At 44.6% G+C, this 23,885-nt stretch overlaps 1 protein-coding gene across 1 annotated transcript in view; it reads right to left on the bottom strand.

The window, feature by feature from the left end:
• Positions 1-581: 581 nt before the first annotated feature.
• The window catches only part of RASSF5 (Ras association domain family member 5), a 217,567-nt gene continuing 194,263 nt past the window's right edge, over positions 582-23,885 (bottom strand). The window contains exon 6 of the mRNA XM_075335707.1: positions 582-4,022. Within this exon, the coding sequence (XP_075191822.1) occupies positions 3,870-4,022 (153 nt within the window). The 3' untranslated portion in view covers positions 582-3,869. The remainder of the gene's footprint in view (positions 4,023-23,885) is intronic.

Below are 23,885 nucleotides of genomic sequence, written 5' to 3'. Positions count from 1 at the left end.
CACAGTCTGACCGCTCTAACTGTAAAAAAACCTTTTTCCTATTTAACTGTAGGAATCATCTTTCCGTCATATGCAGTGAATGTCCCAAGGTTGTTTGGAAGGAATAGGTCATGTACCAGTCCTTTGTATTGAACACACATATACCTCAATTTCATATTTTTCCCCTTTAAACACATTATAACATCTATATCACAGAAGTATACTGCGGATAAAAAGCGCAGATAGGGTCTTATCTGGTGAGATGTGACAAAACAACAGGTAAGAGTACTCGCCTATAGAAGTTGGGCCAGTCACAACTCCTATATAAGCATGAATTGGCATCTGCTGCAGCCCCGGAGTGATGTATTACAAATATAGAAGAGAGAACCCGGGATATGCCGCGCTGACAGCAAACATCAAGTAGTTGATTTTCTTTTATTCAATCAGGTCTACGCGTTTTGGAGGACGCAGCCTCCTTCCTCAGGACAATTTTACAGGAAAATCAATAATTGTCCTGAAGAAGGAGGCTGCGTCCTCCGAAACACGTAGACCTGATTGAATAAAAGAAAATTAATCAACTACTTGATGTTTGCTGTCCACACAGCATATCCCAAGTTCTCTCTTCAACATCTATATCACAGCAGTGGATTTTTCTTTCTTTGTCAACACTGCTGGATATTCAATGGAACTTGACTCATATCTTTCAATTTAAGCAACTCTTAGCATGTTATAATATTATGAACTAAATTAAGGGGTACTTTGCACACTACGACATCGCAGGTGCGATGTCTGTGGGGTCAAATCGAAAGTGACGCACTTCCGACGTCACTCTCGACATCGTAGTGTGTAAAGCATTTTTGATACGATTAACGAGCGCAAAAGCGTCATAATCGTATCATCGGTGTAGCCTCGGTCATTTCCATGAATTGGGAAAGACCGATGTTACGATGTTGTTCCTCGTTCCTGCGGCAGCACAAATCGCTGTGTGTGAAGCCGCAGGAGCGAGGAACACCTCCAACCTGCATCCCGCCCAGCAATGTGGAAGGAAGGAGGTGGGCGGGATGTTTATGTCCCGCTCATCTCCGCCCCTCCGCTTCTATTGGCCGCCTGCAGGGTGACGCCGCTATGATGCCGCACGACCCGCCCCCTTAGGAAGGAGGCGGTTCGCCGGCCAGAGCGACGTCGCAGGGCAGGTGAGTGCTACGGCAGCTATCACCATGATATCGCAGCTGCGACGAGGGCGGGGACTATCGCGCTCGGCATCGCAGCATCGGCTTGCGATGTCGTAGTGTGCAAAGTGCCCCTTAGCCTCTCTATTCTTTACTTTCAAATGTCAATTTACAGTATGAAGTGAGAAATATTGTGATATTACCTTCTGCTAATGCTTTGCTTTACTGCATCATAAAGGATATGGACGCCTTCGACTCAACTTTTATGTGGTCATAAATCGGCTTAGAGTTCAGGTGAAGATGAGTTACAAACCCTGCCATAAAATGAGCTCACTGATGGGTTCACTGTTGACTCATCCTGCAACTAGCAATGTGCAGTGCTAACTCGATGGCTGTAGAAGCTAATTGGTTCAAAATATTTAAAGAAACCTAATTGAAAATATATTATTTCTTGCCAAAGATTGCATGCAGTAAACTAAAGTAGGTTGGCAAATCCTACAACCATCCTTTTATCCACACCAACAGAAAATATTAGTGGATTATTTTTTTCTTGGGGTAATATGAGAGGTGGTGAATTCTGTAAATATATCTTCCTTTTTATTATTGCTTATTTGTAGAAAAGCTTGAAGGAAGGCAAATTCCAACTAGTTTTACCTGAATTCGGTGATATTTTCTTGTGCTCTGGTTTGGAATGAACAAATGAGAGAAATGTAAAAAATGTTTGCAATTTTCTGAATGAAAACTATGTGCAATCTGTAAGTCTTGTAAGTCTTTTCTCTTAATATCTTGTAATGACAGCACATTGTTACCGTATTCCCAGTTTGTAAACAGAGCGTCCAGTTATATTGAGTTTCACATTTAGATTAAAATACCTGAACTTTTCTTGAACCTCATGCATTTTGTTTAAAGCATCTTATATATGTTGTCAGGTTTTTGCGAACTCATCTGAGAGCAGAATGATGAAGGTGCTGATTCCAGCAATATGTCACTTAGTGGGCTACTTGCTACTGTTTGATAAAATCACTTTCACATGCAAATCTACCAGTTCTCTGAATGCTGAGCTTTGTATAACCCCACCCACACCACTAATTGATGGCTTTCTGCCTATGCACAGCATACATAGCTGCCAATCAGGTGTGGGGTTATTCAGAACTTATGAATATGGTTGACTACCTGGCAGTAGGTTTACCAGTTCTCTAATAATCTCCTGCTGTTCTCAAAACTAGAGGACTGCATTTTTCAGATTATAAGAAAATTTGGGAGGAAAATGAGGGGTGCATCTTATAAGACGAATGTAGATTACTGGGGTGGTGGATAATGGTCACAGGAGCCAGGGGCAATGCTGCAGGCGGTGTGCTGTACGAGCAGTGAGGCAGGGACGATCCTGAAAATCTTGGCAATGCGTTCTTCAAATAATGGTGCCCAGAGTTGGTGCATGCCCAGATGGTACTCTCGGCTCAAGATCTCGTCTGTGCACTCACCGCCTCCGCGGCTTGTTGATTTCCCAGCAGCGGACCTAAGGAAAATGGTGGCTGGAGGTGGCGCGTGCGCAGATGAGATCTAGGATTGTCATTGAGCCGAATCTGCGCACACGCCGACTCCAGGCGCTATTTCTTTGAAGCCCGCACCACCAACAGGTTCGGAATGTTCCTGCCTCACAGCGTCTGCAGTGAGCATCTGGGACACCTGCCGCACCGCTCGCAGCATTGCCCTACTACACCATCACCCCTGCCTCTGAATCTGCACACACGCCGACACCAGGAGCCATTTCTTTGAAGCCCGCACCACTGACAGTTTCTGAATGTTCCTGCCTCACAGTGCCTGCAGTGAGCATCTGGGACACCTGCTGCACCGCCCGCAGCATCGCCCAACTCCAGCACCGCCCCAGCCTCCTGTGACCACGCTCCAACACTGTTGCTGCTCCCCTCCCTCGGTAAAACACCGGATCATAAGACGGACCCCATATTTTTTTGCCTTTGTTTTTTTCTCTAAATTTGAGGTGCGTCTTATAAAACGAAAAAATACGGTAAATGGTTCTCTAAGTGACATCAGTGGTAATCAGGGTCTCTCTTCTGACATTATTCTTCATAATTAGTTGGCAAAAACCTGGTGACAGATTCCCTTTAAGCCTATTTTGAAGCATACACCCCAATGTTTCCCCCACACAGGGGCTTCCTAAATGATGACATCCTTCTCAGCAATCAGAATGGCTTAGAGCGGAGTTTACTACTCACTTTCTAATGAATAACTTCACCTTGTGCAATAAATAAATAAATAGTACAATTATTTAATAGGAGAAGAAGACACGGCCTGCAGCTAAAAAGCTTCATCAGACCATTCACAAAAGGTAAATATGGCTCTTCATCTTGTTCACCTGACGTGCCAAGCTCCTGATGCCTTGTTGCAAGGTTCTTCTCAGGGAAATCTTGACTTTCTTGTAAGTATAAAATACATTGTAAAGGCTATGACCCTGAGATTTTGGAGTCTGTTTTTGGTTCATAAAACTTGGGTCAAAAAGTGCAAATTACTCCTGCCTTGACGTGTCCTTTGAAGGCACAACTAGAAACATATTAGCCTGTAATTATTATTCTTCTATGTGTTAAGCCTTGGAGGTAGGCATCAACAAAACCAGCAAATGTTTTTCTTTTCTGCATATGATCTGTGGATGTGCTACCATCAAAAAGGAAAAAAAAAATCCTTATTGTGTTGGGAGATTTGAAGTTATAGAGGTTTCATGGTGGCATCTGTGAGGGCTTCCTGCAAGTGCTGGCGAAAGGTGGCATATTTCTTCTGCACTTGCTGGACTTTGTCCTTTTCTTCTTTGGCCAGAATCAGCAAGAAGTTTTGTAGTTCTGGAACTGTGAAGGCTTCCCACTGTGGAAACATATAGTAAACGGAATAGTTTGTAAGTCTTTGTTTTCTCCATTTCCTTTTGTTAGATTTACATTTGGTTAACCTATGTACCCCAAAATCATTTTCTACCAAATAATGACTGTACTTGATCTGTGGCAGTAATGATACATCTAGGGGCCAATTCATCAAGGTATTTATGGAACACCTTCATAAGGTACAATATTTTTGTGTAAAACGCAAGTTGCTCAAAAGTATTGCAACATTTGGCATTTACACGCTAGGTCATGCCAGCTACGCCAATATGGATGAGTTGTGGCTGCGCTGTCCATCAGATTCATGAGCTATACTCCTACCCGACTGGACTACATTTCAGGCAGTGGCACATGCTGGGTAACACACACTTTATTAAAGAGCACCTACTAAGGAATTAGGCACATCGCTCTCAAGTGAGACCCTTCATTAAGACTAGCGTGCGCACTGCCAGTCTTAGTGAATTGGCACCTTAGATTTACTTATTCAGAATAGTTACTTTGGGGAAAAAAGTATTTAGTCAACCACCAATTGTGTAAGTTCTCCCTCTTAAAAAGATGAGAGAGGCCTGTAATTGACATACAACTATGAGAGACAAAATGCGAAAATAAATCCAGAAAATCACCTTGTCTGATTTGACGAGACTTTTTTTTTTTGCAAATTATGGTGGAAAATAAGTATTTAGTCATCTAAAAACATGCAAGATTTCTGGCTCTCACAGACCTGTAACTTCTTCTTTAAGAGGCTCTTCTGCCCTCCACTCATTACCTGTAATAATGGCACCTGTTTGAACTTGTTATCAGTATAAAAGACACCTGTCCAAAACCTAAAAGTCACATTTCAAACTCCACTATGGTGAAGACCAAAGAGCTGTCGAAGGACACAAGAAACAAAATTGTAGCCCTACAGAGGCTGGGAAGACTGAATCTGCAATAGGCAAGCAGCTTGGTGTGATGAAATCAACTGTGGGAGCAATAATAAGAAAATGGAAGACATACAATACCACTGATAATCTCCCTCAATCTGGGGCTCCACGGAAGATCTCACCATGTGGGGTCAAAATGATCACAAGAACAGTGAGCAAGAATCTCAGAACCACATGGGGAGACCTAGTGAATGACCTGCATAGAGCTAGGACCACCGTAACAAAGGCTACCATCAGTAACACACTACGCCGCCAGGGACTCAGATCCTGCAGTGTCAGACGTGTTCCCCTGCTTAAGCCAGTTCATGTCTGAGCCCATCTGAAGTTTGCTAGCAAGCATTTGGATTATCTAGAAGAGTACTGGAAGAATGTCATATGGTCTGATGAAACCAAAGTAGAACTGTTTGGTAGAAACACAACTCGTCATGTTTGGAGGAAACAGAATGCTGAGTTGCATCCAAAGAACACCATACCTACTGTGAAGCATGGGGGTGGCAACATCATGCTTGGGGCTGTTTCTCTCCAAAGGGACCAGGACGACTGATCCGTATACATGAAAGATTGAATGGTGCCATGTATCGTGAGATTTTGAGGGCAAACCTCCTTCAATCAGGAAGGGCATTGAAGATGAAACGTGGCTGGTTCTTTCAGCATGATAATGATCCCAAGCACACCACCAGGGCAATGAAGGAGTGGCTTCATAAGAAGCATATGAAGATCCTGGAGTGGCCTAGCAAGTGTGCAGATCTCAACCCCGTTGAAAACATTTAGAGGGAGTTGAAAGTCCGTGCTGCCCAGCGACAGGCCCAAAACATCACTGCTCTAGAGGAGATTTGCATGAAGGAATGGGCCAACAAACCACCAACAGTATGTGCCAACCTTATGAAGACTTACTGAAAACGTTTAACCTCTGTCATTGCCAACAAAGGATATATAACAAAATATTAAGATGAACTTTTCTTATTGACCAAATACTTATTTTCCACCATAATTTTCAAAAAAAAATCTTGCCAAATCAGAAAAGGTGATTTTTCTGGATTTGTTTTGTCATTTTGCCTCTCATAGTTGTGGTCTACCTATGATGTCAATTACATGACTCTCATCTTTTTAACTGGGAGAACTTGCACAATTGGGGGCTGACTAAATAAGTGTTTCCCCACTGTATAGTCTATAACTTCGACAGGTCATCAATAATGATGGGCAAGCACCGAGCGTCCTTGCCACTGCTCGATACATGATCGAACATCGGGGTGTTCAGGTACTTGCGGAGAACGGTTGAGTATTACAGGTGCTCGGATGTTTTTTCCATGAAAAAACAAACACAAAGCACAGGCTAGCTTCAATGCACCCAGTGAGAGTTATTTGCAGTTTAAAAAAAACTCCCTCCCCCGAAAATGCTCTGTTTATGGCTGGCTGTGTGTAGGCGGAGAGCTGAACTGGCCAATTATTAACTTCCATTATACTTGTTAAGTAGAACTCTTTCAGCTCATCTGATCTGCTCAACTCAAGGACCAAGCATTGTAGTGTTCACTTCGAGCACCGAGCATCTTGCTTGCCCACCTCTACTCATCAATAGAGCCTACTGGAGTACCTTCAAGAAAAAGCATCATCGTGGTGACTAATTACATTTTATTGCAGTCAAGTTTGAATTTTCAGGTTTTTGCAGCGGTTAAAGTGGATCTGTCACCAGAACGACTTAGGATATTAAATAGGTCTCTTAAACCTAATTCCCTGTGTAATCCAATTGGAGTCTTAATACATCATAATTTTTAATAAAAATCCCATTAAAATTGAGAAAAAAAATCAAACTAAACTTCTGATAAATATTGATTACAAATACTATGTAGTGCAGGCATCTCTTCAGAGACGCCGACTTACTCACCAAACCGGCGAGGTCGCGTCCTCGCCTCCTACCACACGGACATCCACGTGTGCTGCTGCCTCCTTCCCCTCTCGGGCCCTGTACATGCTGCACAGAGTTCCCGGGAATGCTCCTAAGACGCACGCGCACCGGCCCTCCACTTAAAGGGCCGGCGTGCCATTTGCAGGAAATGCCTCTCAGCCTATGGCTGAGAGGCACTGTGTATTTAAGGCAGCCTCCCATTAGGGGAGGTGCCTGTGCAATGCCTTAGTCAGTCTCCAGTCTGCTAGCTAGCTGTCAGCTCCTGAGCTCCTGTCTTGCTACCCCTATGTTCGTCTGCAGTACCTGCCTTCCCATACTTGTTCAACCCTGCCGTGCCCACCATTCCTGTCCATACCTGTGTGTTCAGCCTGCCTCAGTCACCTCGCCTGTAACTGTCTATTCCTGAGTCCGTCACCTGTCCTCGTAGTTCAGCTGCCACAGTCCCGGTCACTTCTATGATGAGTGGTACCTGGCGTCCGCATTGTTGTGGGTGCTTACTTAAGCCCCTCCCATTAAGGAGTAAGCCTGGGTCCACCCTGTGGTCCAGTGAGTCCACTAATCCTGCTCACTGCCTCTAACATCAGCCGCGAGCGTTACACACTAGATTAAAAAACTCCCCACGGCATAAGGTAGTAGATAATAACTTTAACCTGAATACATATTGTTATAATGAGGTTATCGGTCCACCAAACGTGTAGCTCTGCCTCATGCCACCTAAGATCATTGATTACTACATATAACAAATGGGGTCATTCTGAACTTGTCACATTAAGTTAGATTTGTATTTTAACCTTTAAAGTAAAGTTTGTTTATCAAATTTTTGGAGCTGGAATTTTTTCATTTTTTCTGGATTGATGTTACTGCTACGTGGGCCATCCGTAAGAAAGGCTCACACCAGATTGCTCAATTATAAGCTCACTAGCTGTCCTAGAGAGATACCTAGACATTTCTTCAATATGGATCACGGATGGAATCATCAGGGCCTTGCATTATTTTACAGTGCCTTGCGAAAGTATTTGTCCCCCTTGAATTTTTCAACCTTTTCCCACATTTCAGTCTTCAAACATAAAGAGAAAAATTTTAATGTTATGGTGAAATAATCAACAACAAGTGGGACACAATTGTGAAGTTGTATGAAATGTATTGCTTATTTTAAACTTTTTAAAACAAATAACTGAAAATTGGGCCGTGCAATATTATTCGGCCCCTTTAAGTTAATACTTTGTAGCGCCACCTTTTGCTGGCATTACAGCTGCAAGTCGCTTGGGGTATGTCTCTATCAGTTTTGTACATCGAGAGACTGAAATTCTTGCCCATTCTTCCTTTGCAAACAGCTGGAGCTGAGTGAGGTTGGATGTAGAGCGTTTGTGAACAGCAGTTTCAGCTCTTTCCACAGATTCTTGATTGGATTCAGGTCTGGACTTTGACTTGGCCATTCTAACACCTGGATACGTTTATTTGTGAACCATTCCATTGTAGATTTTGCTTTATGTTTTGGGATCATTGTCTTGTTGGAAGACAAATCTCCATCCCAGTCTCAAGTCTTTTGCAGACTCCAACAGGTTTTCTTTCAGAATGGTCTTGTATTTGGCTCCATCCATCTTCTCATCAATTTTAACTATCTTCACTGTCCCTGCCGAAGAAAAGCAAGCCCAAACCATGATGCTGCCACCACCATGTTTGACAGTGGTGATGTGTTCAGGGTGATGAGCTGTGTTGCTTTTATGCCAAACATATCATTTGGCATTGTGCCCAAATAGCTCGATTTTGGTTTCCTCTGACCAGAGCACCTTCTTCCACATCTTTGGTGTGTCTCCCAGGTAGCTTGTGGCAAACTTTAAACAACACTTTTTATGGATATCTTTTATGGCTTTCTTCTTGCCACTCTTCCATAAAGGCCAGATTTGTGCAGTGTACGACTGATTGTTGTCCTATGGACAGACTGTCCCACCTCCGCTGTAGATCTCTGCAGTTCATCCAGAGTGATCATGGGCCTCTTGGCTTCATCTCTGATCAGTTTTCTCCTTGTCTGAGATGAAAGTTTGGATGGCCGGCCGGGTCTTGTTAGATTTGCAGTGGTATGATACTTCTTCCATTTCAATATGATCGCTTGCACAGTGCTCCTTGGGATGTTTAAAGTTTTGAAAATATTTTTGTAACCAAATCCGGCTTTAAACTTCTCCACAACAGTATCACGGACCTGCCTGTTGTGTTACTTGGTCTTCATGATGCGCTCTGCGCTTTAAACAGAACACTAAGGCTGCTTTCACACCTCCGGTTTTAGCAGAGCCTGCCAATCCGGCTCTAAAACCTATGCAACAGATGCGGCGACAAAACCGCATCCTTTGCATAAGTTTTTGACATGCGGCCCGTCCGGTTTTTGCCGCTTGCGGCAGGCTACTGAGCATAAGCAGTGGAAAAACCGCATGCGGCCGCCGGATGCGGTGTTTGCCACAGGACGCTGCATGCAACGTCTAAAGGCATGCATTGCAAATCGCGCCGCATCGGCCGGATGCGGCGCGATGCGTTTTTTTTTGCCGGACAAAAAAACGTGCCAGGCAACGTTCCATCTGGCCGCCGCATCGGCTAAATCTGCCGCATGCGGCAAAAAACGGAAGGAATGCAAGCCTATGCGGCACAATACGGCACTAATGTAAGTCTATGCAAAAAAAACGCAACTGGCGGCAAAAAAAAAACGGTTGCGTTTTTTTCTGCAAAGCGCCGTATTGTGCTGCACAGGAAAAACCGGATGTGTGAAAGCAACCTAAGGCTACTTTCACACATCCGGTTTGAGCCCTGCGGCTCAATCCGGCTGTGAAAACTATGCAACGGATGCGGTGAAAACACCGCATCCTTTGCATAAGTTTTTACATGCGGCCGGTCCGGTTTTTTCCGGTTGCGGCATGCTACTGAGCATGCGCAGTGGAAAATACCGCATGCGGCGACCGGATGCGTTTTTTTCCGCATCGCGCCGCATCCGGCCTCCATAGGGATGCATTGAAAAATGCGCCGCAGCGGCCGGATGCGGCGCGATGCGGTGTTTTTTGCCGGAGCAAAAAACGTTGCAGGGTACGTTTGATCCGGCCGCCGCATCGGCTAAATCTGCCGCATGCGGCAAAAACCGGACCGAACGCAAGCCCCTACGGCACAATGCGGCACTAATGTAAGTCAATGCAAAAAAAACCGCAATCGGCGTTACAAAAGCCGGTTGCGGTTTTTCTGCAGAACGCCGTATTGTGCCGCAGAGCAAAAATCCGGATGTGTGAAAGTACCCTAAGACTATCACAGAGCAGGTGCATTTATACAGAGACTTCTTTACACAGGTGGCTTATATTTATCATCATCAGTCACTTCATCATCAGTTCGTTCAACTTCACAATTGTGTCCCACTTGTTGATTCTTCACCATAACATTAAAATTTTTATCTTTATGTTTGAAGCCTGAAATGTAGGAAAAGGTTGAAAAAATCAAGGGGGCCGAATACTTTCGCAAGGCACTGCATATAGATGTGCTTGATGTGGTCACTTATCGGCAAAGTTTCAAATTTACTTTCAAAATGTATCATTCAAACATGGATTTTCAATGTAAACTGCGCTCTAGCTGTACTGCTAAAAAACTCATTTTAATATCAGGGTAAATGTTTGAAAAATGATTATACAGCCATGCTTATGTGGATTTTCAAAGTTTTCAAAAATTATTACACTCTTAGAGCAATCTGCAGGATCTATTCAGGCACCCTGCACCAGGCTCTATTAGGGCACTCTGCACCAGGCTCTATTAGGGCACTCTGCACCAGGCTCTATTAGGGCACTCTGCAGCAGCCTCTGTTAGGGCACTCTGCAGCAGCCTCTGTTAGGGCACTCTGCAGCAGCCTCTGTTAGGGCACTCTGCAGCAGCCTCTGTTAGGGCACTCTGCAGCAGCCTCTGTTAGGGCACTCTGCAGCAGCCTCTGTTAGGGCACTCTGCAGCAGCCTCTGTAGGGCACTGCAGCAGCCTCTGTTAGGGCACTCTGCAGCAGCCTCTGTTAGGGCACTCTGCAGCAGCCTCTGTTAGGGCACTCTGCAGCAGCCTCTGTTAGGGCACTCTGTACCAAGCTTTGTTGAAGTACTCTGCAGCAGCCACTGTTAGGGCACTCTTCACCAGGCTCTGTTAGGGCACTCTACACCAGGCTGTGTTGGAGTACTCCACAGCAGGCTCCATTAGGGCACTCTGCAGCAGGCTCTATTAGGGCAGTCTGCAACAGGCTCTCTTAGGGCACTCTGCCCCAAGCTCTGTTAGGGCACTCTGCCCCAGGCTAGCACTCTACCCCAGGCTCTGTTAGGACACTCTCCACCATGTTCAACTGCATGCAGCCTTCAACAAACTTTATTTAGCATTCAAACCCGAACCGTTCTATGGACTTCTGTGAGAAGTCTTGTGTTAAGAGTTGAGCACTGGACACTAGGTGTCCGATATGAACCCTGAACTTTCCAGTTCGGGTTCGCTCATCACTAATGATTCCCGTTAAGCTTACTGTCACTTAAATGAAACGGAGGTGTTTTTATAGAAAATACTCACTTGAACTTCTCCCGTCTCATTTTCCTTTAGTACAAAGCTGAGTTTTTCAGTTTCTGGTCCGGCTAAAAGCCGCAAGTATAGAGGATGTTCTGTTAGCGCAAGCTTCTGAAAGAGAACTGGAGAATGGCAAGAGTTAAACTTTGTAATGGCCAAAAAACATATTCTACAACCAAAACAGCACATACAAATATAAGTTGTGCTGACATTTTATCAAAGCTTGGGATTTTCAACCTTGACATTTCTCTTTATAAACCGTAATTTTAAGACTTAAAACACACAGTGGTAGCACAGGCACATTATCATCAAAAAAACAAAACCTCCCATAGTTCAAGTAAACAGAAGTCTTACAGCCATAAACTACGCACAAAATTATGTCACTTAAGGACTATTTGAATGGGGTCTTAAGCAGTGGCTAACTGGGGTGCCTAGGCCGCACCAGTAGACCTGACTGGAGGGGCCCACTCTAATGTTTCATGGTCAGGATAGATTCACACTCATGTAGTCTTAGTTCCATCATATTCAATCGAAGAACAAAAGCTAAAAAGACCTAATTATATTCAATTGGTTCTGTCCATCACCATTTGTCTTTGTCATGTGACAGATGTGTTTCTTTTAGGAGTTTACTTTTTCTGTTCCTTTTAACAATACAAAAACAAAAGAAACATGAACATTGACGTGATTCTACCTATACCTATTAATTTTTAGGCTTTCAGGATGTAGTATTTTGTTTTAACCTCTTTGACCTTGGACATACTGGTACATCAAAGGTCGTGTCCCTTCTTTTGATTTTACCCCGCACATGTTGGCTGATCCTATCATCGGACATGTACCTCTAATAGGCACTGGTGAATCAGAGATCTACCCATTCCTGTTAACTAGTTAAATACCTCTGTCAATCCCCGCTCCCACCGGCAGCCCTATGATGTGATCATGATCAGTTGTCATGACATCTGGGGTCATCTGATGACCCATGTGTCTGTCATGACGTACTTACTGACATACACTGTAGATCAGCATTTGTGCTGTACAGAGCGGAATTGATTAATTGCTCTTTACAGCACAAGTGATCAGATGATTGCAGCTTCAAATGGGGACTAGTAAAAACAAAAAAAGTGGAAAAACGGTTTTAAAAAAATATATACAAAAAAGTTCAAATGCCCCCTTTTGCCCCATTAAAAATAAAACAAAAAAATACATATACTTGGTATCGCCGAGTTCAGAAATGCGCAATCAAAATATAAAATAAATTAATCTGATCGGAAAGCAGCATAATGAAAAAAAAAAACAATAGTTGTTTTTTGGTCTCCGCAACATTGCAATAAAATGCAGTAAGAGGCGATCAAATTATCACATCTACCCAAAAATGGTATAATCAAAAACACCTGCTTAAGATGTAAAAAATAAGCCACCACTGAGCCCCACATCCTGAAAAATTAGAATGTTATAGGTGTCAGAAAATGGCTCCAAAAGTGCAATTTTTTTTTTTATTTTTTTTTTTACAAATTTCAGAATTTTTCTTAAATGCAAAAATAAAAAAAAATTATATTCATGTTTGGTATCTGCAAATTTGTACTGACCTGAGGAATCATACTTACTGCCAGGCCAGTACGGGCATACAGTGAGCATAGTAAATACATAAAATAACAAAAAAAATTTGGAATTGTACTTTTTTTTTTTTTTTTAAATTTCACAGCACTTACAATTTTTTTCCCATTTTCCAATACAATATGTGGCAGAATGAATGGTTTCATTTAAAAGTGCAACTCGTCCCACAAAAACAAGCTCGTATGACTATATTGACCCAAAAATAAGAGTTATAGGGCTTAGAAGAAAGGCATGAAAAAAATAAAAACTAAAAATTGCTCTGTGAGGAAGTGGGTTAAAGCACCATTCCAGTGGATTAGGGCATTAAATGTAAGTTCCCTGCCATATACTCACCTTCTGGCGTCTTCACCTTTTACCTACGGCACAGTCAGACTGCCATGTAACACTGACGATGACTGAAATGCATGGCCTGGCCGGCGGCTCTCCTGCATAGAGCTGCATAGAAATGCACACTGCCACGCTCGGGTCAGGAGAGCCATCGGTCAGTCACAGGATCGTGAAGCAATATTTGTCCATGTATAAGGCTGTCTGACTGGGCTCTTAATGCCTGAATTTTATCACTAAAAATGTCACACATATACACATTCACTTATTTACACAAGTGCAGCTATATAAACTATACATATTTATATACTGTATGTGTGCATTTTTGTACACACTGTATACATAGAAGTTGGATCGTTGACAGCAAACACCATGAAGAAGATGGGGGACACCCTCTCACAAGACAGCAGTGGGTGGAGGCATTATTATGTTAACTTTACGGTTTTGGAAGGAGGGGGTCAGGATAGTGCAGTTGTGGGGGCAACCAGGATAAAGCAGCTTTTGATGGGGCAGAGGATAGTGGGCAGCAGGCATAATGCAAGCTCAGGGAGCTCCAGTACTGACTTCAGGTCACTAACACAGATTTAGACAAATTTGTGAACAATATTTGAGAGAAAAAGGCCTTTTGTCCACATAGGAAAAGTCTTAGATCTTTGATTTCAGCTCATGAATAAAGGGAGCAATAACAAAAAAGTTGTTTATTTTTGTTCAGTATGTACTGTAAGATGGCGACCGGATACATTGTAAATGACCGTTATGTATCCCAGAGGTGGTTTTCCTCTGGGGTGTAAACCTGCAATGTCTATGCTGGTACGTGGTACCTGCAGTGCCACAAGTTTTGTTAAGGCATTCAAAGGGCCAGGTTTATGGATAGCTGGAGAGATGGGCGAGTCTGGCTATCTACATTCCTCCACCCATGGGTGTGTCTCATGTGTATCTTAATGAGACTGCTTGTTTGGCACATGGCAGTATGTGAGAGGCAGTCAGTGTGGGGAGGCTGTGTGACGCATCTGGAAAGAGTCCTCTGAGGAAGAGAGGATTTGTGTGTCCTAACCGGGACCATGTGTAGAGTTGATGACGACTCTGGAAGGGGTCCTCTGAAGAAAGAGAGGGTTCGCTTCATGTGACTGTGGTCTGTTAGTGGGGCTGAGATACCTCTACTCGGATACTGCAGCAATGAAGTGATATCCGATCCTGAGTAGGTGCACCACCTGTCAAACATACTTACAAACCGTCAGTGTTGTGTACTCGGAGTGAGATTTATGGGATGAAAATGCACCTCCTGGAGTTTTAGATGAATTGTACTTCCTGTGTGTTGCCTCGCATAGCAGGCCAAGCGAGTAACCCCCATCTCATTTTCAGTGAGTGCAAAATCACTAATATATTATATATACTGTATGTTTTCTTCATTGAATTGGTCGGTGGCTATGCACCCCCACCAAGCTATGCACCCCAATTTGGAATGTATTCCATCTGTCTAGATTTTGGCGGTTGGTGACTGTTCACATTGTCATCAGGCCTTGTCCACAGGCTATTTACTTCATGCAGCATTTGCTTGGACCTGTCCCGCCCACAGCCATGACTCAGTCATGGGTACGGGATTGAAATAGACCAGGTGAGTGCTGCTAAGAGCAGTTCTACTATTCATATGTGAGGCCGTATTGCACATTTTATAAAAATATTTTAGTGTAGGACTGCCTAAAATGAGATTTGCCGTGACGTGGCGAGGCAGCTCAAGAAATTGCAATTTTTTGCCAAAAATCTCAAAATTTTTTATAATAAGTACAGTTTGGAATTTTTAGTGCTGAAGTGCACATTTAGTGCTGGCTTTTTGTTTTTCTTCATTGAATTGGTCGGTGGCTGACCTCCACCAAGCTATGCACCCCAATTTGGGATGTATTCCATCTGTCTAGATTTTGGCGGTTGGTGACTGTTCACATTGTCATCAGGCCTTGTCCACAGGCTATTTACTTCATGCAGCATTTGCTTGGACCTGTCCCGCTCACAGCCATGACTCAGTCATGGGTACGGGATTGAAATAGACCAGGTGAGTGCTGCTAAGAGCAGTTCTACTATTCATATGTTAGGCCGTATGGCACATTTTATAAAAATATTTTAGTGTAGGACTGCCTCAAATGAGATTTGCCGTGACGTGGCGAGGCAGCTCAAGAAATTGCAATTTTTTGCCAAAAATCTCAAAAATTTTTATAAGTACAGTTTGGAATTTTTAATGCTGAATTGCACATTTAGTGCTGGCTTTTTGTTTTTCTATACTGTATCTATATATATATATATAAATGCCTTATTCTGTCTGTCTGTCTTGCTCCAAAATTGTGTCCTTACGGTGACACAAAGCTGATTGGCCGCTGGGATCGCCATGGCCCCGCCCCCCCGCACGGATTGGCCGCTCGCCCAGGCTGCGCCCCCACATGGATTGGCCGGCCGCTCGCCCAGGCTCCGCCCCCCCACAGATTGGCCTCTCGCCCCGGCACCCTGCAGGCATTGGCAACTCGGCCACGCCCCGCCCCCCTCACGCAATGCACGCTAGCTCTGGCCCCGCCCCCCCACGCATTCCCCGAACCGACACTGTCAGGGAGCCACGACTACCAGGTGAGTACTGTACCCCTGGGAGCCCACATCAGCGTACGCCGCCAACCCAGCCGACACATACCCTCGCATTGCTGGGGCTGGCCGGCGTATGCTGGTGTGGGCTCCCGTGCGAGCGGGGGACGAGATACGCTGGTAACCATGGTAGCATAGTTACCAGCGCATCAAGGTCCTGCAGCGGCGGAACATACATACACGCACACACATAACAGCACACACACACACAGACATACACACACACATCAGATCACACTTGCTCTCACACACACCTCACACACACATCACATCGCATCCACATACTCACAACATCCTGGGATATCGCTTGCTTCTCGGCGGCGATACTGTGCTGTGAGCTTCCAGGACCTGCCGGAGGATCACATGGCCAGAAGCATGTGGTATCTCTGGATGTTGTGAGTATAAGCGCGTATGTGCAATATCGTCAATGTGTGTGTGTGTGAGTGCATGCGATCGGGTGTGTGTGAGTGTATGCGATCGGGTGTGTGTGAGTGTATGCGATCAGATCTGTGAGTGTCGGCAGAGGAGCACGGCGTGCTGGAGGAGGCTGGGAGGAGAGAGGCTGATCCTGGGGAAGGCTGGGATGGGGAGGCTGAGAGAAGAGAGGCTGATGCTGGGGGAGGCTGAGGCTGGGGTAGGCTGGGAGGAGAGAGGCTGATGCTGGGAGGAGAGAGGCTGATGCTGGGAGGAGAGAGGCTGATGCTGGGGGAGGCTGAGGCTGGGGTAGGCTGGGAGGAGAGAGGCTGATGCTGGGAGGAGAGAGGCTGATGCTGGGAGGAGAGAGGCTGATGCTGGGGGAGGCTGAGTCTGGGGTAGGCTGGGAGGAGAGAGGCTGATGCTGGGAAGAGAGGCTGATGCTGGGAGGAGAGAGGCTGATGCTGGGGGAGGATGAGGCTGGGAGGAGAGAGGCTGATGCTGGGAGGAGAGAGGCTGATGCTGGGAGGAGAGAGGCTGATGCTGGGGGAGGCTGAGGCTGGGGTAGGCTGGGAGGAGAGAGGCTGATGCTGGGAGGAGAGAGGCTGATGCTGGGAGGAGAGAGGCTGATGCTGGGAGGAGAGAGGCTGATGCTAGGGACAGAAAAGGCTGATGCTGGGAGGAGAGAGGCTGATGCTGGGGACAGAAAAGGCTGATGCTGGGAGGAGAGAGGCTGATGCTGGGGACAGAGAGGCTGATGCTGGGAGGAGAGCGGCTGATGCTGGGGACAGAGAGGCTGATGCTGGGGACAGAGAGGCTGATGCTGGGAGGAGAGAGGCTGATGCTGCGGGTAGAGAGGCTGATGTTGGGAGGAGAGAGGCTGATGCTGCGGGCAGAGAGGCTGATGCTGCGGGCAGAGAGGCTGATGCTGCGGGCAGAGAGGCTGATGCTGTGGGTAGAGAGGCTGATGCTGTGGGTAGAGAGGCTGATGCTGCGGGTAGAGAGGCTGATGCTGCGGGTAGAGAGGCTGATGCTGGGAGGAGAGAGGCTGATGCTGCGGGCAGAGAGGCTGATGCTGCGGGTAGAGAGGCTGATGCTGGTGCAGCATGGGGGATGGAGCACGATGGGGGGTGCGCAGCATGGGGGATGGAGCACGTTTGGGAGTGCGCAGCATGGCGGATGGAGCACGTTTGGGAGTGCGCAGCATGGCGGATGGACCACGTTTGGGAGTGTGCAGCATGGCGGATGGACCACGTTTGGGAGTGCGCAGTATGGCGGATGGAGCACGTTTGGGAGTGCGCAGCATGGCGGATGGAGCACGTTTGGGAGTGCGCAGCATGGGGGATGCAGCACGATGGGGAGTGCGGAGTATGGCGGATGGAGCACGTTTGGGAGTGCGCAGCATGGCGGATGGACCACGTTTGGGAGTGCGCAGCATGGCGGATGGAGCACGTTTGGGAGTGCGCAGCCTGGCGGATGGAGCACGTTTGGGAGTGCGCAGCATGGGAGATGGAGCACGATGGGGGGTGCGCAGCATAGGGGATGGAGCATGATGGGTAGTGCGCTGCATGGGGGATGGAGCACGATGGGGAGTGCGGAGTATGGCGGATGGAGCACGTTTGGGAGTGCGCAGCATGGCGGATGGAGCACGTTTGGGAGTGCGCAGCATGGCGGATGGAGCACGTTTGGGAGTGCGCAGCATGGCGGATGGATCACGTTTGGGAGTGCGCAGCATGGCGGATGGAGCACGTTTGGGAGTGCACAGCATGGGAGATGGAGCACGATGGGGGTTGCGCAGCATAGGGGATGGAGCACGATGGGGAGTGCGCTGCATGGAGGATGGAGCACGATGGGGAGTGCGCTGCATGGGGGATGGAGCACGATTGGAAGTGCACACCTCCCCCCAACACACACACACACACGCGCGCGCTCTGCACAACACACCACACACACACACTGGGAACCACAAACAACTGCCCTACACAAACACACACAGACAACGCTGCACACACACAACACCCAACACACAAACACCGCGGCACACACAAATATACGAACATACCGCACAACACACACATTGCACAAAACATACCTCCCCCCAAAACACACCACACACACACAAACCGCGCAACACACACACACAGATAGAGAGAGAGAGAGATAGATATATAGATATATAAACGCCCTGCTGCTATAAATGAAATGCATATGGAAAAGAAGCACCAAATTAAGTCAAAAGAATTCTTCACTTTCTTTCTTCTGGATTCCATTCTGGATCAATTATTTTAAACGCAGTAAGCGAAGCATTGCCGAACGGCTAAATGAATCACTTGTTCCTATGTGATTGCGCTGCCTGCCTCCTGATGTGTGATCCTGCCGCTTGTAAGCTACAGTGCTCCCACTCACTTATTTCGCTCTTCTATATTTCGCCCACACAGGTACAATTACTGTTCCTCTTCCGTGTTGTTCCTTTCTCTCCATTGAATTACTAGCACATATAACGTTATATGACTAATGTATTCTACTGTCTCAGGTTTTGCTGCCAAGATGATTGATTAAAATAATGTACAAATTTCCGCATAATAGAAGGTCACATGTTGGAACGGAAATGACTTTCCCTGAGGTTCCATCTCAAATTTAGTTTGCAGCTAAAGGGTATTAAGGACTACCCAAAGCCGAGATCTGGATAATGTACTCCCAAGTACTCTGGCTTGGAGTAAAATAGGCAAAGCACCAGCGGGAGAAAAAGAGAATAACAAGTGCTTATCACTATTAGGAATTCAGCTTGTGTTCTACCTGCTTCCAAATCCACAGAGCACGGAAGCTGTTGGTACACAGACATCCGCAAGTAACAAACATCTGCACTTGAGATTGAAAATATTCTTTTTCCCTCATGTTCAAAACGCGCGTTAAAACCTTCATATAACATTATTAACCCCTTCACCTCCCGGCGATTTTTCATTTTCGTTTTTTCCTCCCCTTCTTCCAAGAGCCATACCTTTTTTTTAATGTTCCATCAATATAGCCATATGAAGGCTTGTTTTTTTTGCGGGTCAAGTCGTACTTTTGAATGACACCATTCATCCTGCCCCATATTGTTCTAAAAAACAGGGAAAAAATTCCAAGTGTGGTGAAAGTGCAATTGCAATGATTGATTTTTGTTTTTTTTATTTACCATGTTCACTGTTTGGTAAAACTGACCTGGCATTGGGTCGGTATTAGTTCATAGATATCAAACATGTATAGTTTTACTTGTTTCTAAGTGGTGAAAAAGGATTCTGAAGTTTGTTTAAAAAAAAAAAAAAAACAAATGCGCTTTTTGTCGCCATTTTCTGAGACACGTCGCATTCTTATTTTTCAGGATCCTGGGGCTCAGTGACTGTTTGTTTATTTTTTGCGTCATGAGCTGAACTTTTTAATTGTACCTTTTTGCGTACAAGCAATGTTTTGATCGCCTCCTATTGCATTTTAATGTAGTGTTGCAGCAACCAAAAAAAAATACAAAATTGTCTTTTGGAATTTTTTTCTCACTACCCCTTTATCGATCAGTTTAATTGATTTTTATATTTTGATAGATCGGGCATTTCTGAATGTGGTGATACCAAATATGTGTGTTTTTGGCTTATTTATTGTTTTATTCTTAAGGGTGGTGATTCGAACGTTTAGGGGTTTTTTGATTTTTTTTTAAACTTTAAAAAAAAAATTATTGATTTTACTAATCTGATCAGCAGAGATGCTGTGTTCCTGTAAGTGTTGGCACTCTCCCAGCATTCACATGAAGTGAGCCATGATGGCGACAGGGGTCATTATCTGACCCCACACTGTAATGGCAAACCATTGGCGTCCCGTGATTGAGTCATGGGGCCGCTGATGGCAGTGGGGAACAGTAGGATCGTGAAGAAGGCACATAGTGCTGAAACATGTAGTCCCTTGCTGGAGTGCTATTAATTGATTGGAGTTCCTCATACTTTTATATGACTCAAAGGAATAATAAAGAAGAAGTTTTAAAATTTTGGTGAAATTTCATCCTTTTGCTGGATCCTAATTCTCCTACATTTATATATATATATATATATATATATATATATATATATATATATATATATATATATATATATATATATATATATATATATATATATATATATATATATATATATATATATATATACACATATATATATATATATATATATATATATATATATATATATATATATATATATATAATAATGTCCTAGGTCGTGAAGGGTTTAAGTATCAAAGAGTTTTGACATGCTGTAGTTAACTTTGTGTTCACAAGAACTATTCTACCTTAAAATGTTCTGGAAATTAACAGATGTTATATGGAAATTTTTATAGCAGTCTTTAACATGATGAAATGAAAAAATGATGTATTCTGAATTTCACGTGCAAAATTCTGTTAACTGGGAATTTCCCAGTTGACAGATTCTACTAGTTAGTAACTTGCCCTGGTCAAATCCCAGAAGCAAAATTAACTAATACAGGGCCATCTCTAAACAGCCATGATGTGTTAACATTTCAGGATCCATATATCAGTCACAAACACCAGTGCAATGTCAACTTAAATTACTTGAATTCAAAGCATCATATAGATGTATTATTTACTGTGATAAGGCCGCGCTCACATCAGTTGTATATTGCCTCAAAACCGGATCTGCCATAAATGCGTTTCAGTTCCTTTCATTTACAATGGAATCGCGGCAAGATGCTGTGACATGCAGTTGTGTATGCCGCACGCAACCTCATATCACCGCATTTTGCCGCAATTCCATTGTAAATTAATGGAACTGAAACGCATTTATGACAGATCCGGTTTTGCGGCAAAATACAACTGATGTGAGCGCAGCCTAAAGGCCGCTTTACACGCTACGATTTATCTGACGATCTCATTAGCGATGTGACACGCCCAGATTGTAGTTACGATTTGCCGACATCGCTCATAGGTCGTTTATTAACAGTCACACGTAACGATGGCACAAGCGACGCAAAATCATTCAGCGAGATATTGTTTGACCAAGGCGGTCGTGTGGATGTTGTTCGTCATTGGCAGGGTGTCAAACGTACCATATGTCTGCTGCGTTCCAAACGATGAACAATATTTTGAAAATGAACGACATGTCAATGATCAACGATTTTCAACCTATTTGCGATCGTTCGGAGTCGCTCGTAGGTGTCACACGCAACAACGTCGCTAACGATGCCGGATGTGCGTCATGGAATCCATGACCCCGACGACATATCGTCAGATAAATCTTAGCATGTAACGCCGCCTTAAGACTCCCCATCAGACAAGATTTGTGTCCATAAAGTCTCATTCAGATGGTTGTAATGTGACATTGTTTAGGTGCCAGTGTAACATTAGCTCTAAAGACTCAAACTAATAGCATGGTAATGTAGGTGTTGGACCTTAGACCCAAGTAGGGAGTGAAATTTAATACAGTTTCAAAGAGCAGCAACAATACAACCATTTCAGCAAAGCCTTAAAGAAGTTGTCCGGGAATTTTTTTTGAATTGTGCATAAAGATAAGGAGTTACAGGCAGGTAATCGCTAAGTACCTGCCTGTTCTGCCCAGCCTGGATCTCTGCTTGCTCAAAGAGGTCATGGACTGTTCCTGCCGGTGATTCAGTGGCTTCTGCTGACATCAAGTTGACAGAGCTATATCTTTTTCATTCTGCTCTGTTGACAGGGCGTCTCTGCCGATGTTATGCTGATTGACAGATATCTCCCGTTGTCTAACTGCAGGAAGCCAGCTGTCAATCCGCATGAAAACTGCAGTGACGCTCAACCGACAGAGCAGATTGGAAGAGGAAGAGCTGCTCTGTTAACAAGAGGTGAGGTAAAGCTGTGGAATTGCTGCTTTATCTGTTAGAGATTATCACTGTGCAGAACAGGCAGGTGGTTAGCCTGTTAGTTCTTAGCCCTATACAGTAAAATAATAAAAGTCATGGATAACTTCTTTAAAGCGGACCGGTCATCACGATTTTGTGATGTGAAGTGAAGACATGGCTGTAATAACTCTGCAATACTGAAACAGATATATACTGTATATATCTGTATCTTTGTACCGTGTTAGCTAGTAGATAGAAAACAAATGTTTAAAAGAATTAAAAGAACCGAGAGTCCACAGTGGTTGATACATTTTAATGGTAACCTTTTCATCAGGCATGATTTTGTGTTATACTGAGCCTGATGAAGTGACCTGAGTAGCGTCGAAAGCTTTTGAGTCAGCCATTAAAAGATATCAACCAATGAGGTTCTCAGTTCTTTTAAATATTTTTTTCTGCAATACTGAATAACTTGATACTTCTGGTGAAGAAATCCACTTTGTTGCTCTTCTTTAATTAGTATTTGACTTTTTCTGCTAATTAGATTTGGTGCACAGGGGCCGGATTGTACACTGAGTCTTCTCCTCCCTGTCTGTGATTCCCTGGCGTCTTCACCTGCCTCCAGTCTGTGGATCATCTGCCTCCTTTATTTGAAATCTCAGTAGTGATCTGTCATTCAAATACCAGAGGCATGTAGGGGGGTTGGGGAATCACAGACAGGGAGAAGAAGACCAGTGTTCAGCCCCTGTGCATCTAAATCTAATTACGAGAAAACTTCACATGGTGATTAAAGAAGAACCAAAGATTCTTCACCAAAGGTGTCAATTAAATCAGTATTACAACAATGTACTTGAAATACAAAGCAAAGCGTGCTGACAAGTTCTCTTCAAAGGGGTTTTCCTGTCTTCTCAGGAGTAGAGTTGAGCGCGGTTCGTGGTTCTCCAGTTCGCGGTTCGAGTGATTTTGGGGGCTGTTCTAGATCGAACTAGAACTCAAGCTTTTTGCTAAAGCTCGATAGTTCTAGTTACGTTCGAGAACGGTTCTAGCAGCAAAAAGTCAAGCTAATTACTAGCTGGCTTTCCGCTGTAATAGTGTAAGTCACTCTGTGACTCACACTATTATGAAATTTCAGCGTATAGTGTGCGGCAACAGCGCATTCAGATCACTGCTGCTGGGATAATGGCGATCGCCATATTTTTTTTTCCTTGTCTTCCTTCCCTAAGCGCGCGCGTGTAGTGGGGCGGGCCAGCATGTCAGCCAATCCCAGACACACACACACAGCTAAGTGGACTTTTAGCCAGAGAAGCAACGGCATGTGTGATAGGATGTCCATGTCACATGTCCCTGCATTATAAAAACGGGTATCTGCCCGTCCGGACGCCATTATCTGCCTTCTGCGTCTGGGTGTCAGTCACCGCTGGCGTAGCTCCTGTCTCCGATACTGCTGTGTACGCTCTACACACAGCGCTATACAGAATAGGGATAGAAGTTTATATTAGCCCTTGTAAGGGCTAATAACAGCAGGCTCAGAGCCATGGGTGACAGTCAGGTCCGTGGAAACAGATTTTAACAGCTACAGAAGATAACATGGTCTGTGTAGCTAAGCTCAGGGACTTCCTCGCTGCATTTCCCCATTAGGAGGGATATAAAGTGA

The sequence above is a fragment of the Anomaloglossus baeobatrachus genome, chromosome 2 (assembly GCF_048569485.1).
Source record: "Anomaloglossus baeobatrachus isolate aAnoBae1 chromosome 2, aAnoBae1.hap1, whole genome shotgun sequence".
Taxonomy (NCBI): domain Eukaryota; kingdom Metazoa; phylum Chordata; class Amphibia; order Anura; family Aromobatidae; genus Anomaloglossus; species Anomaloglossus baeobatrachus.
Note: the sequence above shows the minus strand (reverse complement) of the source record. Positions and strands in the feature narration are given on the sequence as shown.